Here is a 20,453-nt window from a genome sequence, read left to right on the forward strand (position 1 = left end):
GTAATAGGAGGAAAAATTAGGAAAAGAATGTTACCTGTGCTTCTGTTTAGACCATTTTACTGCTGCTACTGACAACAGTATTGAACTTGTATCATGCTGCATTGTTTTGATGTTACTCATTTAAGTACAAAAATGGTGTTTAATTTGTGTTAGTTTTCATCAGGCTCTTTAGGAAGTGCTGTCATTGTGAAAAATTTTGTGTTTGCCAGTCTACAGCTGGAGCAATGTTCCACCTGTGCCTAGAACTACATATATAATACCTGCCAAGTTCTGTTGAAAATCGAGTGCTGAGAAACAAAGCAGATCTCACTTTTAGTATTTTAAGGTCCAACATTTTGACTCAATGGGAGAAATCTTTGGATCGTTTTGACTGACATCTGTTTGCTTTTGTTTTACTTCAAGTGCTGTGCCTTTTGAGTTTGGAAGCCTTTTAGACACTTGTAATGTGCTCGCGCCCTCTAGTGACCCTGGAGGTGTTCTTTGCCTTGCTTATGTTTTGCCGTGGGTTATAAAATTGGTTAGTGCAGTGCTGTTGCATCAGCACTTGAATTTAAGATACTAACTTATTCTATAACTTTCATTTTATATTAAGGAAATTATTAGAAGATCTTTCCAGCAGGAAAAGTATAGAGCATACTGTGTGATGTCTTTTCAAAAAAATATTTAATAGTTTGGCTACATATCAAGATAGTTACCTTAAAAAAATATATGTTGGTTTTGATTGTCAAAGTACTAATCTGGAATAATTTTAGCTTCATTTAAGATGAATAGACAGTATGTACATATCTTCTACAGAAAATTTGGGCTCTGTCAATATAAACAACAAATAAAACTTGTTTTATACTTATAAATAATTTTTTTAAAACTTCCTTTATGTGGACATGTTACAGGAATGTCAATTTTTTTCTAGCTTTAGAAACATGATTAATACTTTATCCTATAGGTAGTTATTCTAAACTTTTCACTAAATTATCACTAACCTGTAAATCCAGGAAGAAGAGTATCCACCACGGGATGATTTCAGTGATGCAGATCAGCTTAGAGTGGGCAATGATGGCATCTTCATGTTGGCATTTTTCAGTAAGTTATCTTGTATCCCAGACCTACTGAGGTATACCTTAATTGTACCTTTTTCCTATGGAATATAAAAGAGAGCTGTGATAAATTGCAATAATGTACTGTAATGAACAGATTTTTCTGCCTGTGCTCAGATATAAACACTTCCTGTTCCAGATACAGCAAATATGTTGCCTTTTTTTTGGTGGCATCTGTCACAGATAAGGAGACAAAGCAAAATTATAGTAAATGCTTGAAGGTCTAGCACTGGAAATTCTACCATCTTCTGTTTGGACTACCAGCTTGAATTAAAGGCCAGATCAGAGAAATCTGGCAATTGATTTTTAACTAGAAAAAATTTGAGAGAGGTGATGTGCTGTATAAATGTTGCTGGTGTTAGTGTAGTGAATTAAACAGCTGTGGATTGATTTTAGGAACAAATCCAACCATACTCGTTTTCAGGTTGAAATAACCTCTGTTTATATGAAAATGCATTGTTTTCAGGTAATCTGATTTCAACAAGCCCTCCTACAGCTCTTTGTCATGTACTGTGTGTACACTGTGCATGTCTTGTAACTTGTGTACTGCATTAAGCAAAGTTAAATTTAGCAGCTAGAAGCTGTTTCTACGAGGAAGCTGTGTTAGTTTTACCAGTTGCTTATTTCTTCTGAATTTCTGAGGGTTTTTTTCTTTCTGAAATAAATGTTTGACAGCCTGGATGGAAGTTTGGTGTTGAGCATATATCTGTTCTGCTGAGAATCCATCATGATTAAAGCTGATTGATTATCCACTGAAGTCTCAATTATGTCTTTTAACCCTAGGTTTTGTAGTAGTTCTTCTGTAATCTTTTTTCCAATCTCTTTAACTGTTGCAGATGCAGGTTACAATGCTTTCACAGAAGGTTTTTTCATGTTGGTGTATGATGTATTGTTTGCATCTTGGGATCAAAATATATGTGTCTGCCTCACAAAGCAAATCTATAAAGACATTTATAGAGTAGCAAAGCGAGTTTTGTAGTCTGACCTCTTTCTGTAGTTGGAGCATAGAAAGAATATATTCTTGTGGGCAAAGGGAGGTGTGTGACTTAATTTTTCTTTTTCGCTTTATTTTCCTCTCCCTTTTCTATGTTCTGTAACTTTGTATTCAATCTATTTAGATCCTTTATTGTGTGAACTTGTTCTTCCTTTTAAATTCTGGTTCAGGCCTTCATTAGCACTGCACTAGGAGGCCAAGGGGATTGTTTGCTTTAATATGTCTTAAGTCCTTGAAGTCCCAGATGTCCAAAATTGCATTCCCAGAACCTGGTGTCCACCTTCAAGAATGCAAGTATCTACTTGGATAAATTGCCAACCTTCTCTTCAAATAGATATTTAGCTGAGTCTGACTGCACAGAGCTGAACTCTTACACATTGGACAAAAATACTCTGTAGATCATAATTTTTCATGATTGTTCTGAGACTATTTTTTTGCAAACTTTGCTTGCCTATGACGGGAATGCATTAAATGAGTGTGTACACATTGTAAGGTATTTACACAAGTGTGTGTTAATTGGAATGTGTTGATTATTTATGGATACTGGTTACACAGGGAAATTGATAAACTTTACTTGCTGTTTGTGCTCATAGTATGAGGAGTTCACAAAACCAGTTGTAAATAGTAATAGACCTGAAATGTTAGCTTTTAGTAGTTTTTCTTAGGAAATTGTCTAATTAAATTAAAAATGAGCTTAACATAATGAGGGTATACTTTATATGTAGGTCGTGTATGCACGTTTGTCCAATAAGGAGATAAGTCTCCAGGAAGTCGATGTACGTAGATTTAGGAGAGCAGCATTTAAAATGAAATTTACAGTAAGGCTATCTTTTTGGTTTTTTCCTAGGGTGGAATATCTTTAAATGCTGCAAGTAGAGGTGGTAGATCACAGAAAGCCTCAAATAAACTCCCTGACATAGTTAAAATGTAAGAGAACTGTATCAGGAACTGCTCTCTAGCGAAAGGAGAGCAAACAACTGTCTTGTTCCAGATATGCTCCCCTACTTCTTCCCTGACTGTCAAGTACAGCATTGGAAGATCTTGGGGATGGAAACAGGGGGAGATGGCTTTGTTTTAAGTATAAGAGTAAGTTAGAATTCTTTAATTTCATTTTATGCAAGTGAAGTGTAGCAAAATAAACGTTATACTGAGCTTACCTGCATATTGCAGTAACTTAGTGGTATGTATCCACCATCTAGTGGTAGCTGCCCACGTTGCATAAAATTGCTGTCTCCAGGCCATCTGGTGGCCAGATCTGTTTGTTGGGGGGCTTTGGTTGTTTTAGGAGCCTGGTGCATGCCATTTACAGACCTGTTTCCCATCTAAGCTATTAAGTGTTGTTCTGTTTAGCAGGACGAAACAGAATAAGACAATATACACTAAAGTAAAGTGAAGTTCTTTGCATGAAGAGGTGGATTTTTTGGCTCGATCCAGAAACTTGCTGAAAAAACTTTGAAAACCAATCCATTTCATTTCTAATATATGGTAAAATCATGTTTCAGGAAATTGGTGTTGCCCTTAGTCTGTGATTATGTTGGTGAGCTAAGAATCTGCTCTCCAATGGTTGGGACTGGTGTCTGTCAGCTTCTTATTTTGAGGGAAATGAATATGTAAGTGAATGTTCATTTTGCTATGCATGCAAAATGGAAAAAAAATTGCTATCAGACCACTTCATATTTTTTTTTCCTGTTTTGAATTTTTAAGTGCCTTGTACAGCATGGTAGAAATTTTCTAGAATGCCAGAGGAAGCTAGTAAGTGAGTTTCTCAGAGTTTTTTTTTTTTTTTTTTTTGTATGCACAACCAAAAGGAGGAATTTCTGAGCTGTATCTTTCCAATTTGAACACAGCTGTTATTGTGATAGAGCAAGTAACTATCATGACCAAAGGGCTTGGTTTTCATGCTTAATCTGCCTGTAGTGGAAGTCTTTTGAATTATGTCTGATAAACTCATACTGGTATGTTTTCTGAAGGAGATCCTTTTGGATGTTAATAAAAGGCTTATATGGTTTTCCTTTATATTTAAGGAATGTTTTAGAACCAACCTTTTTTCCTGTGGACCCCAAGAGGAATTGTGGAGCTTCTCTGAATTCTTTGAAACCATGTAAGGGAGTTTTGGGTTGTCCCTACAGCATAGGAAAAATGGATTTGAACTTCACAGATAGGTTAATAAGGAGATAAAAATGGAGAAGAGTGTTCAGTCATGCAACCAGAGCTTAAATTCTCATGCAGAAATCTTACCTTTTTGAATATCTAGGCTATTTAAGCACTGTATACAACTCACAGCAATAAAACCTGGTTTTATAGGGAAATGCAAATGTACAAAGTGTCCTAGACGCTATACTGGAACAGAAAATAGCCATACCAAAGTTTTGTAAATTAATGTTCATATAGTTTTCAAACATGTTAATTGTCTCAAGCAGTCAATAAACTGCACACAAGCTGGGATGCCTTCTTTGAGGGTTTCAAGTGGCCCAAGTTGGAAGGCAGAGTTGTAGCACAAGCTCAGGGTGAGCACAGTCTCCTTATGTATACTTCCTGAGGAGTGGTAAGCATGGTTGAAATTCCCATGGGAGGCTTCCTCTGTATAACTTTAGGAACCTGACTTTTGTATGTCTATGTCACAAATGCTATGCAGGTTTCCCTTAGTCATGCAAGAGAAGCTGAGGGGAAGTTACTTCATTAAAATTTTAAATGTTGGGAGATAGAGAAACTGTTTTGAGTTCTTATTTCTCTCTGGTTATTAGGGGAGGCTGACTGACCTTCATACACAGTCACCTAACTTCTTTCTTACTGTAGAAGCAATTTGACTTACATAGTTTTTCTGTATGCATTCGATACAATACATAACAATTGGAACGAGGAAGCTTCTAGTTGGGTAGTAAGAAAAACATAGCAACAAGAGTAATGAAGAGGTAGGAATAAATGACCAAGGAATGTTTCTGAACATTAATCACTTAGGAAAAAAGTTATCTGCTTTCTGTGGAAGCTGACAGCCAACACTTCCAGTGATGATCATCAGTCTGTAAGTGAACCTTCAGGATGGACAAAGATAAATATCCCAGTTAAAGAATGGAACAAATTATATGCAGGAGTAGGAAGAACAATTTCTTGTGGCAGGAAGACCTGAAGAGGTTTATTTATTATTGCAGTATGCATAGTAAGTCTAGGCCAGATATAAAGTAGTAAGCTCTTTGGTGTTTGCTATATATTAAAATAGCTAGTAAATGAACTAACAAATTATGGATTAGACTATAACTGAGCATTAGTTGTTTTTTGTATATGTTGTTGCCATTATAATCTTTTTACAGGCTTGAGTAATGGCTAAAATTTGGATCATAAAGCTTCAGATCAGTTTTACTGCCTTCTTTTCATGATACTTAAAAACTTAAGTGAATAATGTGTAGTTGTGGAAAGCTAAGTAAAAAAGATCAGCAGGCAAAGTGCTGGAGCAGCTAAGGAAAAATCACAATGTAATGTGCTTGTCATTATTGTTTCATCTGTTGTATTTCAATATGTACATCTCAAAAGTCTTGTACTTTGTATTTTGGCTGGGGTTATTTTACTGGAAACGTTAAGGAGAAATACAGCATAAATGTAGGGACTGCACTGGATCACAAACACTCTTTATTAAAAAAGACCTTTAGTCCAATCCTCCTCCTCCGAAAAACGCATTTCTTATATGGGTCATAATGACCCACATGATTATTGTCATGAGGAGATAATGCTAAAGCTTATATTTTTCTTATGTGAATTACACTTATATGGACTTTTTCCACTTGTGATCACCTCAGGAATTATAAAATTCAAAAACCATACTTTTATTGGTCCCACTTCTCTGAATGGTGGTAGAGTATTAAAAGTAGATACTGAAATCATGATGCCAGTGCAGCATGAGTTTAGTCTAAATGTCTGAAATGTGTTAACAGAAAGCTGACAGTAATTGACAGTTGGGCTCAAGTAGGCATGTAATCACTTTTGGGATAGAAAACAATTCTTGCACAGTGATTTGATTTGCAGTGGGAATCTACAGGATGCACACAGAATCTGGCTGCATGTAGAAAATGGGCAAGCAGAAGTTCTTTTTTAGGGTCGTGATGGGGTTGTAGCAGCTCACCAGATTTTTCCCCCTCAGCTTTAGGAATGGCTTTCCTTAAGTTAGCACGTTATTAGTGTCATGGCAGGTACATTGTGCAGGAATGTCATGGAAGCTGATGTTGTATGATGGATGAGGTCATCTCTTGAACAGTTTCATTTACATTTCACAAAGTAAGTGGTTGCAAAAAAGTAGTGGAGGATAGCATTTGTTACAGCAAGGAACTTGTGCAATGACTTAGTTCTCTCTAGTAGATAGTGAAGGAAGTTGGTAATTCTAGAGAAATTAGTGCATAATTCTTTTTACTGGTCACTCCCCTCACTAGTCTATTTTCTCTCTCAGCTTGATGGGGGAGCTTGTGCTGTGGCTTCTCTATGACAACATAGGGATGAAAGTTATGAAGAACTTTCATTGCAGTAGTAAATTGAGACAGGAATTATACAGGAATTAACTGCAGTAACTCTTACCAGATGCAGTGAAAGCTGTATAGCTCAGAGCTTGCATGGCTGACAGAAAATACACATGGATGCACAGGATGGGAATAGATATACAGATGGGCAAATGAGGCTGATTATGATGTAGAGAAAAGCAATTGGAGGGAATTGCAGTCTGCTCGGAAGATGCATTTCTGAAAGAAATATTGTATTTTGTAACCAGAATGAAACAAGGAGAATGATTTTCAAAGTACTGGTGGAACATGGGATGTAAGAGAGAAGTAATGGGAAATATGAAAAACATGTAGACACTTTAGTTGCCTTTCTTAAGTTTGTTAAAATGATGCAACACCCAGGCAGTGTTGCCTTTCTTTGTTAAAATGATGCAACACCCAGGCAGTGTTGGGAGAATCTCCCAGGTTGCCTGTGTTTTAGACTGGTGGAAGTAATATCTTCCTTGTGCTGCTGAAGACACAGATTTTTGATTAGGTCCTGACTGTACAAGTTTTCTAGCAAATGGTTGAAGATAAAAACAAATAATGAGATTTTTCTTCTGTATGTACTTCAGTTTTATTGGAATGTGTGAACTTGCATAGTTTACAACTTTTGTAAGATTTGTCTTTTCTGCTTGTATTAGCTGCTTATGTAACTTGATGGAACAGCAGACTGATTAGAGAGAAACAAAACACTACTGTGAACAAGATTGGAACACTGGAACATGCTGATGCCTTTACTTTCAAGAGTTGGGCAAAGTAAATAAGTATTTGTTAAACATCCAACAAATACTTATGCAGTGACTTATGCATTCTATTTTGACTATTCCTTTAGTTCAGGTTGAAAGTAGGGTAAAATTGTCAGTGCTCCTCTTTAATTATGAAAGCTAATTTTTTCCCCTCCTCTATTTATGATTGGGAAATCTCTAATTTTTATAATGCATTTAAAAATGAGTTGAGGTAATTTAAAAAAATCTATATCTGTTAAAATTGTACATATTCTGAGAATTTCTCTAGTCCTCATAGACCATTAGAAACATGTGAATCTTGTGTCCTTTTTAAGATACCTGTCTTTAGGTATACCTAACCATGATCAAAGTCACCCTTACTAGCTTGAGTAGCGGGGAGAAAGAGCAGTGAGCTCTTATGCTGAGGCAGGATCAGAGAATGCATCGAATAAGGAACTTTTGAAATCTGTTACTGTTAAAAGATGGTGGGTTTGGAAAGTTTGCTTAAAATAGGAAAATCAAAACAATTTATCAAATGTGTCTTGGAAAAATAAGTAAATGTTGGGGTGACAGTGTTTTTTTTTAGCAGAGGTTGGATTGGTTTTATTTGTTTCCTCTGCATATGCCAGTTCGGATCAGCATCTGTTCAAAGTTAGGGGTTTTTTTGTTTCTTTTTTATTTTGTCTTTTGGGGTCCTTTTAGATTAGTAATTTGTATAGAAGTAAGAATTCTTGTTGCCACTATGTTACCTATGTCTCTGACCAATGCAAGATGTTTTCCCACTTGTACTTAATGATTATTTTGATGTGAAGCCCTCCAAAACTTTTGGAACTTCAGTGTGTTTAAAGTTCATGGAATCCTGCTGCAGTTAATTTTCCCAGACTTAATTTTGCATTTGTGAGCATATCATTGCATCTTCATGTGGTTTATTGGAAGAATTGTAATAGGGAAGTATGAAAATAGTAGGTTTTTCTAGATAATATTTCAAAATGCTTTAATTAAAGAAAACGATTGAGCAATTTTCTGTTCCTAGTTGTTTGTTCAAACTTTAACTGCAGAGACAGGCTCGTTTTTTCTCTGACAATTTCATGTCTGAATTTTATGTAGCTAAGTTTGGGATTTTAAACACTGAGGATTTGTTGGCAGGGGTTTTGTTCCATGCTGCCCCTCTTCCATTCCTCTTTACCCTCCTCTGTGATTCTTGTGATTACTGTGGAGTTCCCTAATGTTTTCAATTTTCCATTGTCATGTTCTCTCCAGAATTCCTGAGTTACCTTCCTCTACCAGTTCCTCCAGCTCTTCTGTTTGGTGGTTTTCTTTTTGGATGCCCTCACTGATTTCCAAGCTGGGCCATTCCCCTACTTGTGAATTCTCACACTCTGATGTAATGCATGTAACCTGAATACACATGATGATGCTGATTGCCAAGTACATATGCAGATATGAAACTTTAAATTGTTAAACTGGGGGTTGTTCAAGTGTAAAACACTTGTAAAAGTGTTAATTGAAGCAATAGTGGTAGTTATGCTTAATGTCCTTTTTGTTCATTGATATTTTTAACTTCTGGGTAAAGCTTCCAAAGCTTTTTATGTCTTATGAATGTAGATCTAAAAGAGAAGGCATGAATATAGATCTAAGAGACCCATGAAGCATCAGCTTCTCAACTTATGTTCATTTCTACACTAAGTTTTTGGAGCAAGAGTGGATACTTTAATTCTGTTTGGATCAAACTGGATAAAGTTAATCATTGCAGCCTTGATACATGCACACATGTGTGCATGTAACTATATTTTTTGTTATAAAGGTGTAGAAAGGGTTTATCTTCTTTGTTTTAATCCAAATCTTGTATGTTATAGTCTATTTTGTGAGTTTACTTTCCATGTCCAGTATAATCTGGTTAGATGTCTATTGCAGTATAATACTTTCTTTTATGTTGGAATTTTCTCTAGTGTAAAGTAGTAGGTTCCAACCTGTTTACCATTTGCTTTGTCATTAAGTGACTATACCATGGGGAATGTCTGGGTTCAAAGTCAATCTCTGAAAGCCTGAATTTCCGGAAGAGAATTAACTGACTGTGTAAGCATGTCCTTGGTAGTTTAAAAGTGAAATTACTGTTAAGTCTGTTTGCTTAGCTATACAGATTAACAGAAGCTACTGTTTCTTTTATTTTATAGTGGCGTTTATTTTCAACTGGATTGGATTTTGTTTATCCTTCTGTATAACAAATACCATAGCTGGAAGGTATGGTGCAATCTGTGGATTTGGTCTCTCCCTGATCAAATGGATTCTCATTGTACGGGTATGTTTCTTGATTCACATGGTACAGACTCTGTGCAACAAACCCATAACAATTTATTCAAGGATATAATAAGGGAATTGAAAACCGTATTTTTTCTTTTTTTACCTGACATAGCATTTCATGTTCACATTGCCACTAAAATAAATGCTGAATGACTCATTCCTTGTACAAGTATTTAAAAGTCTACAGAAGAAGTGGAGCAAGTACCTAAAATATCACTGGTATTATAGTGTCATTTATAAAAGATTTATAAATGTCTTAGCCTGTTGGGAAGGGAATATGAGAAAGCATTTCTTCCTTGTATTTGATTCTTTTATTCCTTGTAAGATACATATGGGATCAAGTCCAACTTAAATATGAAGTTAGTCACATTTTTATAATCTTAAATGCTTGATTCTTGATGTTTTCACTGCAAAACTAGGTACTTTTCCAAAAGGCACAGTAGCTGAATGCAAGTTACTTAGCTGAGTGGATGTTAGATGAAATGTAATGGTGCTTTCTGAACTTGAATTTGGCTTATTTGTGAGACACAACCTTTAAAATCCTGTCCCTTTTAATGAAGAAAAAGATCTTGGATAATTTACATATCTTTCATATTCTACCATCAATAACCTTTTTAAATTTTTTTTTTCCTCTGTGTGTGTGTTAGTAATTTGATTTAGACTTAGCATGATAGTAAAAAAATTGTTGGAAGATTGCATGGTCCTTCCTGGACATGTATGGCATCCTTCTTAGAGCTTTTTTTTTAATTTCCTTTTTGCTCATTCAGAGCAGGGAAATGCTGCTGGACCAGATGTGATTCTGGTGTATTTGTTGGAAATCAGGGGCTGGGATGGAATATATCTTAATGGAGAGAGAAGACATAAATTTTTCAATTATGTGTTTGTTTGGGATATTTTCAGCTTCCCTTAAGGCATACTGAACAGAGGGCAGAAATTGCTCATTATGTCAGTTTTATTATTCCTCTCTGCTGGAAAATGTGCTCAAAACAAATATACAAATTAATATATGCTAAACTTCCTTGCAGAATTACTGTGTTCTAAACTATAATTAAATTATTGTATGTAATCCATTACTAATTCAGAATTATTAGAGCTGGCCAATTCCAAGACCTCAGGGGTGGAGTATTTCATAATGAAGATCATCATGTTCCTCTATTGTCTCCCTTCCTAGAGACAAGAGCAGAAAGCTCGTGAGGTGTGTGTTGACAGTCATTTTAATGGTGATACACAGGCAGGCCTGTGTGCACCAAATTGTTCTGTCCTTTTCTTTCAAGCTCTTCCATAGGCTTGTGTCACATTTTTTCACTCAGGATCAGTAGTACAAAACTTTTTAGTGTCTAAACAGCCTGAATTAATGTATACTTGATCTGTATCAGTTTTTACTGGGGAGAAGGAAGGGTAGGCAGAACAAAAGCACAATTTTGCTATTGGGGAGGTTCTGCAGCTGTGGCCAATTCTGCCCAGGGAGAGTGGGAGAGGAGAGCACATGGGCAAGTATTTGATTGTTGTTTTTAGTGACTCTTCTTTCCAATTAAATGAAATTGTAACTATTGGAAAAGTATATTGATATGTTTGTGTGTGTGTATGTAGATATATATTTATAAGCACACACATATAATGTTTAGAAAATTGAGAATACTGACTAACAAGTGAGATAGGATCAATGTCAATGTGTTGTCAAAATCCTAGGAATTGTGTTTATATATGGATAATGTAAAATACCAATTCTTTAGTTCAGCTTAGCAATTCTGTTTCTTGCTATTTTTTCCTTTGACTGATGATAGAAATGAATACTCATACTCTTATATAAGTATACTCTTATATACTCAAGGAGTTCGCATAATCTGGCTCAAAGAGTTCACATAATCTGGCTTTATTCTGGAGCAAACGTGGATTAATTGAAGAAAAAAGGCCAGCTTTCTCTACAGTTCTTTATATGTCTTAGATTTTCATCTGGTTGTATATGTGGCCCAGTATCTTTTGTTTGGTTGGGGTTTTTTTGTTGGGTTTCTTTGTTTTTGTTGTTTTTGTGGGGGTTCTTTTGTTTGTTCAGGGTTTTTTATTTTCCCTCCCATTACTTCTTGTTTGATATACTGAAATCTCCTAGAAAGGACAAATGGGAAGCACCAAGCACAAAAGTCAGGATGCAGTAAACATAATGAATGATAGCAAGGTAGAAGTGTATGGGAAGTGTGCAGAGCTGCTGAGTAGGTTATTTTGCTCCTTCTGGCAACTCTTCACTCATCTCCCCATTTCTACTTTTTGTGGGGGTTTTGGAGACATTTGATTAGCCTTTTTATCAGTGAAGCATGAAGTCTGGAGTCTGGTAAAGGCACAGATACCTGTCTCCAGTACGATCACACCCTGCCCTCCAGCTGCCTCCCACATCACAGAGAGGACAAAACTGTCTGCCGTGGTCACTGGCAGGAACAGTTGAAATGGCACTTCAAGGTTCATTTAGTTGCGTTCAGCTCACTGCTGGGAACTGAATGCTGGTTTGAAAATGAAAAGACTTTAATGAGTTGGGGGTCTTTATGGGGCTGGTATTCATGGCAGCGATTAACAGTAGGGGGTATACAGAAGGTCAAAAGCTCCCCTTTTGTAGGGTCAGCAGAACATCCCTGTCTGATAAGATTAAACTAATGTGGCTTTTCGTGTTAATATCTAAAGCAGCAGGCTGCTGTAATGTGTTTGGGATGGCAGGCACTGAGGGGAAAAGGGGGAAAATCAACAAGTGGTGACTCATTATAATAAAAAATGTCAGATTACTGGCAAGTAATACAAGGGTGTTTTCATATATGCATATATATTTTACATGGGTACACACATGTGTTTTTTAGAGGATTTTTAATTGATTTGCTGCAAACCAACTGACAATAGAAGTGTTTTATTTGTGTATTAGGCTGCTGTACATATACTAGTTTTGCATTTTAGTTGGATCCATTCATTTTAACTTGCTCTTTCCTCCATGCTTTCTCTATTTGCATAGCGCATTAAATATGTCTTAGTCATCTATCTTACTGCAGCTAAGCCTCCTCTATGAATTTCAGTTTTCAGATTATTTTACTGGATATTTCAATGGACAGTACTGGCTTTGGTGGATATTTCTTGTACTTGGTAAGTGGCAGTTGAATTCATTTCTGTTTTGATGTGGAAGTACTCAAAGATGAATCATGTAGTTGTAAATAAGAGTTTTGTAACTTGTTTAGCTATGTGCTTTTCCTTAGCTGCTGATAATTTTGTGTTTTGTTTTTATTTCCATACTATTCATGAGGTTATTGGTTGCCATAGTGGTGTTATTGTGTGAACTGTGGACTATTCAAATACCCTTCAGCTCAGAAAATTTTGTTCTGCATAAGGGATTATGTGTAAAACTGAGACTTGTAACTTGTGCTTTTTAAATTGCTTCTACAGTTCTAGGGGTGCAGAACTGTGTAATGAAACTTTGGCCTTATATGATAAGTAGTATTTACTTGTATAAACCTATATGTCAAGTATTAAATTTTAAGAAATGTGACTGAACCCAGGAAGGTGGAGTCTGCTGTCTTGTGCACAGGTCATAAAATGTCCTTTTTGAGTCCTTTGAAATGCAAACTGCATCAGCAGTTGCTCAGTAGGATGAGAGAATGGCTTCATGCTTGCTGATCACAGTGGTCCCATGATGTCAGCTTTCCCTTAAGAGCTCTGTCTGCCTGTGTTTCAAGTCTGATGCACATCAAATTCTGCTCTTGTGTTTGTTTTTAATGAAGGTATACCAAAGCCCAACCACTATAACTTTTCTCCAACTGTGGATTTTGTAATTTGGATATGGAATCTGGAAGGATTTTCTTTCACAGAAGTGAATGCTGCTATGCATTTCAATTTCTGTTTCCAGCTCTGGAAGCATGGTAAACTGTTGCTGGTTCAGTAGGTGGCACTCTTCCCTTTGAGTCAATTGATTCTAACAGCACATGTTAGAATGAAGCGTTGAGTAAGTTAAGAAAAAAGACCAACTCTGAGATCTTCACTGAGATTCACTATTTATCTTGCAAGAAATATCAAAAGTCTTAAACAACATTACCTAAAAATTTCTCTATCTGCCTCTTAGTAGCATTTAAGGGCATTCATCAGACTCTCTAATGCCCACCTTGCTCTGTTATTGTGCACTTTGTTGCTTGATGTACATCAAACCTGCAAGTGTTTTACAGCTCACAGCATCAGTCCCTTGAATGCTTTCATATTGTTTGAGGTTATTGTATTGAAGTAGGTGAAATAACTCTTTGCAGGCACAAGCAGACATTGAAGTGAAATGACTCTATGCAGGCACAAACATCTCCAGATAAGTCTTTAATTAAAACCAAGCCCTTTGGTGCCTGAAATTGAGGTCTGACACCTTTTTTCGTTAGGATGAAAATAGTGTTCTTCCCCTTCCCCACCCTGGCATGTCTATGGAAAAAGCTGTCATTTTTCTTTTTACTAGAATTTTGCACATATTCAGGAAGTAGCTCACTTTTATTTAGGAAAGCCTTATTTTTGGTCTGAAGTGTTTGAGGATTTTTAATTTTTTCTTTAAATCACAAGCTGGAATAAAAAGCACTCTGAGGCATACAGTGTGCATCTGGCAGTCAGCATTCCCTTGTCCTATGTATGTTTTGCATGAAGTATGCCAACAAAATTTTTAAAATGATGTGGTAGCTTTATGGTATTGCTAGAACACCATAGAAGGAGTCTACCTAAAAAAGCTACTTAGCAGGACATGGAGGAGGATTATCGTGTCACGGGAACACTGCCAACCAGATCCCTGTTTCGTTGTTTTGGATAACCTTTTGTTAGAGCACACAAAGTAGTATGTCCAGCATCTCTCCAAAAGTGAATGAGTTGGAGTCTTTCTTTTGCATAGCTCTTTGACATCCTTCAGCCCACCTACTGCCATCTCCTCTCTTCTGGTGTTCATCGATCTGTTTCTGCTCGCTTTCCTTCTTTCAACAGCTGGAAAAATCTGCTTGCGCGTCACGGAAGAGCAAAGTGATCTACTTCCCAAGAGCTGTCATGTATCAGTGAAAAAATTGGAGAGACACAATTCTGAATTTCAAATTTAAATGCTAGCCAGTGTTTCTTATTGAGGAACACAATGGAATGTGGGGTGGTTTTTCTTTCTTCCCTTAACAGAGAAACGTAAAATATGGGTTGAGTTTGGACTGATTTTCCAACATGTATGATGCAGAAAATATTCTGTCAAGCACCTAAAGAGCTGCCTGCCCTCATTTTGCTGTTTCAGTTTCTTTTCAGTTGAAAGGGGGACTACCTCTGCTAGCTTTTGGGTAGCAAGTTTTGTAGCAGACTTGCAGTCAAGATCTTACTGCTTTCTTCTCTATGCAGAATTCACCTTAGTCGCAGGAATGTGTCCAGCTTAGGTGAACTTCCACTGGTTATCAGAGTACTTTTTTTTGGTGGTTTTTTTTTTTTTTTTTTTTTGCTTGCATGTATGTCCTGAAGAAGCTTTGGATTAACAAAGCAAAAGGAAAGTTAAAAAAAATCATAACCAAAAATCATTTAGAGAGGAATTGATCACTGGAAAAAATCAAGAGCTCATCCAGTACAGCAGGAAGGAAAAGTTCATGTAGGAAAGAAAAGAATTAAATCCTTTACTGAACTTGAAAAACCTCAGTTTAGATTTTCATTTGAACCTTTGGAGTTTTAATGCACATCTGTATATTCACATAAGCATATATCTTCAATTGCAAATGTAACTTCTCTGTGACTGTTGTGTACATCTTTTTCCTCTTAGCTGAAATATTCTTTCAAATGCAATGAAATGTAAATAATTTAAAAGATTTTGAAATTTGGAGTTGACAAAAACTGTAATATTGACGTAGGTTGAGAAATTTTCTTTGGCAATTGTTCTTCCTCCTCTTGGACTGGTGGCTTTTTTATAGATGGTTAAATCCCAAGTCCTAATCTACTATAATTCATTACTGGCTTCTTGCTAGAGCAATCCTGACTTTCTTTTTTTTCCCTCTTTTGACTCACAGTACATTTATTGTTCGTATTGCTAAAGGTACATTTTGTGAACCAGGTACTCTTCTAAGACACTAGTAATTTATTTTGAGAGTTCTACTTGAAAAGAACTTGCAAAACAGATTCTTTTATGTTTCAGGTTTTTTTTTTCATCTTTGTAAGTATTTTAAAGCAGTCTTTTTAGCAGATGATATTTGAAGTGTAAATCACTAAAATTTGTGAAAAACCTTTCATAAAATCGAATCCTTGAATCACAAGATGAAAGCTGACTTAGTTGTTGAATTTGTGAATGACAGATAAAGACTTCAATTTACTTTGTAGGCTAGATTTTAAAAATTATGTGAATAAGAATAATATGGGCTAGTGTGTATTTGTGTTAATATACTTAATTTTGTGCATTTTCTACACTTCCAGGACTACTCCTGTTCTTTCGAGGCTTTGTTAATTATCTTAAAGTCAGAAATATGTCTGAAAGCATGGCAGCTGCTCACAGAACAAGATTTTTTTTCTTGTACTGAAGGTAAGCCATTTTTAGTGATGAGGTTATCTTTCCCAGGAAAATGAAGAAGAAAGAAATATTAGAAATAGATAATCAAACTCCTGTCATGAAGTAGATGTTGCATGGTTTTTGAGCATCTGTCATGAATACTGTATATATATTCTTCATGGGCTTGGGGATGTGTGAAGTTTCTTGAAAGCAAATAATGCATCCTCATTGCCTCCAGTAGTCCCTGGAACGAATGTTCAGCAACAAACATTAGGAGGAACATGTTTTTCCTAAGAAACAGTATCTGCTGCTGTCAGGATACTGTCCTTTGTGCTGCAAAAACTGGCTTTTGTAGTCAACCTGTTGTCAGCAAGTTAGGAAGCACTAATCTGCCTGCATATTAAATCTGATTGACATGGGTCTGAACATGCAAACAATAGTTGAGTACTGTCTCTCTTTACATGACTGGATTAAGACAGTCATGTACAAGTATGATTATTGTGTATGTAACAATGTGCTTTATGTATCCTTCAGGTAGCTGACTAATCAGTCTGGCACATATCCACTCTTTTTTTTTTTTTAATACTATTTATCCGTTAAGTGGATTTATTGGACTTCACTATGTAGCTTAAACTAGGGGTCTTTATTTGCATTTAACGTTTTTTAATTTAAATTGCATGACAAGATAAATTTAAGCCTAGAAATAAGTATTGCAGCATTTTCATTGTGCTGCACTTTCCTAAAAATGCTTAGACTCTATTTTGACTTACCTGAGAAACTATGTTTGCTGTAAAAAAAAAAAAAAAAGGCTCTTATAAATTTTCGCCAGGATTGCTCATAGGATCAATTTGAATTAACCTGCAACATGTTTTCAAAGCCTGAAAACAGAGACACTATTTGACTGGGAAAAAAAAAGCTTGTTCTTTTTATACAAGACAAGCATAAACGTTTAAAAACAGCTAATGATGAATGTGCGCTATACAATATGCACTTGATTATGAAAAAAAATCTGTTAATGTAATTGTGACATATTTCTTTTAAATGTGCTTTTTTCCCCCCCAAATTATGCAGTAAGTTAATTAACTGAGGTGTGTATTGCCTTTTAGCAACCAATATAAATTAGCTACGACATGGCAGCATTGCCTTTTTGCAACAGTTAGATATGGCTTCTTTTCTTAGTGTTGTGGTAACCTCTTCAGAATACTGAAATTTGTAGTTGTGACTGAAAAAATATTAGCTTTCAGTACAGTAAAGTTTAAAAATACTATTTTTAAAATTAGTTGTTAGGACTAAATGGTATTTGAGAGCTGTAGTTTGAAGAGAATAGTGAAAGTGTAGAATAATGCAGTCTGGGATTCCTTGCTCTTCTGCAGTTAAAATTCTGCGCTGGGACAAAACACTGATTAACCCAGGACTTACTGAAGTAAATGAGCTGTCCTATCAGAGTTCAGTGGCTTTGAATTTTTTCTTTACCTGTAAGCACCACTGATATGGGTGGGTTGTGGGCTTATAAGGTCTGTGGGTTGTTTAGAGAGATGAACACATAAATATTATGTTTTTGAAGCATCTTAAGTACTGAAACAAGAAGTTCAAATTAATTGCTATCACATTTAAATGTCCTTGTTCTTGCATAGACAAGTAAGCTCTTCTAAAGTGACTCCTCTACACTCATTATTAGTTTTGATAAATAATAACACCCCTACAGTTGGAAATATGCTCAGGTCTTCTTCTGAAATCATAACAAAATAACAGAAAATTGTTGTGGTTTTTCTCCCATCCTGACAAGGGGGTAGGGAGGCTGCTGTTTTGCTTGCAGTTCAGGTTTGCTGGTCACTTAGCAACGCTGCTTCTGGTGAGTCACAGCGATGAACTGAAGTACAATTTTTCTTTATCTCCAGACTGCATCGAACAGACATTCCTTTCCTATGCTGGTGTGAAACTTCCAGATGATCTGTAACCCTCCAAGTTAGAAGTTAGAAGACTACTAAAACCAGAAGACAAATTAATGAAAATATGGCTTCAAAAATAAATGACAGGATGGCTTATGATCAAGTACCAGTTCTTGTCATTCTAGGAAATATTTATAATTGCTGCCTTTTGTTTTAGCACATTTGTATATGTGCTTGTTAAAAAGATAGTATTGAAGTAAGAACAAACTATCTGTAAGTGTAGATTAGGTACAGTCAGACTCAGTAATCTGTGCTTGTTATATCTGAAAGATTTGAGTGGTAACTTGTTTCACAGCTTGTGTGTACCACTGACTTGGTGATCTGAAATTCTGAATACAATGAAATGCATTAAATGATTCAGATTAACCAGTTTAGACAGGTTTTTTTATATAATTTAGATTCATCTAATGATTGTATAGAACATTTTTAAGTTTACTAAACCCCAAAATTCCTTGTCACAAACTTATATTCACCAATATTTTATTGAATTCAACCCAGTATACTGGTTTGTGCTAAAACTGATACACTTCAAGTCCCCTGTAAATAACTCTGCATAAATGACTGTTTTAATTGCTTCTTAGGAAATATGTCAAAATATATTTTGTAACAGCATATTCTCTAAATTTTGTTTAATCCTAGAGCTATATACATATTTTTTGTTAATTGGCTATTAAAGGTTTAGTTAGTAGTAGATGTAACTTTGGAGGTTTGCATTCTTGAGGTCACTATAAATACAACATCCACATTGAGTGCTTCTCAAAAAAAATCATACAACTACTTTATAATGCTTGTTTAGAATAAATACATTGCCATTTCATAAGAACAAACGAGTTTAAATGCAAGGTAATTTGGGAAGTAATCTATGAAGGGAAAAAAAAAATCTTTTAAAGCTCTGAAAGTAGAAAATGTGTTTTACCTCTCCCTTTATTCATTTAAGGTATGCCATTACGTTCTTATAAATATCATCTCTTTAAGGGGTACTGTCTGCAGTTCATGCACGTGTAGTTTCTTTTAAAGTTTGTGAAATTTATTCTTCTTTAAATAGAAGACAACATCTCTCAGTCCTTTGTACAACTGGAAGCTCAGTTGCAAAAATACATTGGCTGTTGGTTGCACCTTTGAGGAAAAATGTACAAATAGTTTCCTCCATTTTTCTTTTTAATTACAATTCTGTTTTTTTATTACTAACGTTAAAAACAGTGAGGTTTATGTTTTGTTAAGCTAGTGCTGTATTGAGTTTTGTATCTATAATTAATGTTTAAAATATACATATGTAAACATTTTCATTTTCCTAATCTTTCAGAGATAACTGCTAGTGACTAAAACTTTAGGGGCACCTCTACTTCTCAGCTTTTTATGGAAGAAGAAAGTTAAGTATTATGTTCAATATCCTATTGGGATTTCCTTCTAAACTTCTATTTGTTTCTGTGTTCTTTTGCATTCATTGTCCAGATGAAAAAGAAGCGAATAATAAAGCATTGCTTTGTTTTGCTAATTAAGACTTAATGTTTTTTGGGGTTTTTTTGTACTCCATGTTGAAAAATGCACACTGCAGTATTTGTGTCAACATGGAATTACAGACAAATTACTTGGCAAAATAGGTACTAACCAATCCTCCCTGCTCCTTTTCATCTCATGGCAGCAAACTGTGAGGACATTTCTTATAAAGAGTTAATGCAAGCTTGCAAAGCAGGCAATACTTCTTCATTTTCTATGCTTACCAAAATTAACTACCACTATTTTTCAACTGTATCAATTTTCCCATATTAAGTAGCAACTTCTGGTAGAATTACTTCTGTTTGGTCTATGTATTTTATAGGAAGCTTTATACACATACTTTGTGCACTACCTTGGAAAAATTCTCATTTGGTCAGAATATGCAGAGCTAAAAATGTACACGTTATCTAATCCTCTATAGTTGATGCATCAGTTTGGAAGCCTGAAATCTCATCAGCAGGAGGAAGGGAACTGGGACAGTATTTTCAAAGACTCTGCAATCTATTCCAGATGTGTCAAATGCTGCATATTTTCCTTGCTATTTCCTGTGAGCTTTGTTTGGAGCAGCTGGCTCCGTGGTTTAGAGACACCTGGCCAGCTTTGCTTGGTGTTTTAGGGGTATGGGGGAGAAGCTCCAGTATCGCAGTGAAGTTGACTGTAAATAGATTTTGCATGAATGCAAATAAGGCTTTCAAGCTCGGGAATAAAACAGCTGAAGAAGGGAGGTGAGGAGAGAAAGTTCTGGTTTATTTGAGCAGATGGCACTGAAATTTTTCTAGTTTTGTAATCTACTTCTATTGCCTTAGATACCACAGGAAGATTGGCATCTTGAATGTGATTCAGGTAGCCTGTGGGACTATTAACACATTTCAGAAATGATCAGTCA

At 35.7% G+C, this 20,453-nt stretch overlaps 1 protein-coding gene across 2 annotated transcripts in view; it reads left to right on the forward strand.

Annotated features, from left to right (window-relative positions):
• The window catches only part of NDFIP2 (Nedd4 family interacting protein 2), a 45,301-nt gene extending 25,730 nt beyond the window's left edge, over window positions 1-19,571 (forward strand). For both annotated transcript variants that reach the window (XM_059839203.1, XM_059839204.1), the window contains 5 exons: window positions 993-1,080; window positions 9,511-9,635; window positions 12,688-12,754; window positions 16,049-16,154; window positions 18,020-19,571. In XM_059839203.1, coding sequence (XP_059695186.1) covers window positions 993-1,080; window positions 9,511-9,635; window positions 12,688-12,754; window positions 16,049-16,152 — 384 coding nt within the window. In that variant the 3' untranslated portion in view covers window positions 16,153-16,154; window positions 18,020-19,571. The remainder of the gene's footprint in view (window positions 1-992; window positions 1,081-9,510; window positions 9,636-12,687; window positions 12,755-16,048; window positions 16,155-18,019) is intronic.
• Window positions 19,572-20,453: the final 882 nt, after the last annotated feature.

The sequence above is a fragment of the Haemorhous mexicanus genome, chromosome 2 (genome assembly GCF_027477595.1).
Source record: "Haemorhous mexicanus isolate bHaeMex1 chromosome 2, bHaeMex1.pri, whole genome shotgun sequence".
NCBI classification, from domain to species: Eukaryota; Metazoa; Chordata; class Aves; order Passeriformes; family Fringillidae; genus Haemorhous; species Haemorhous mexicanus.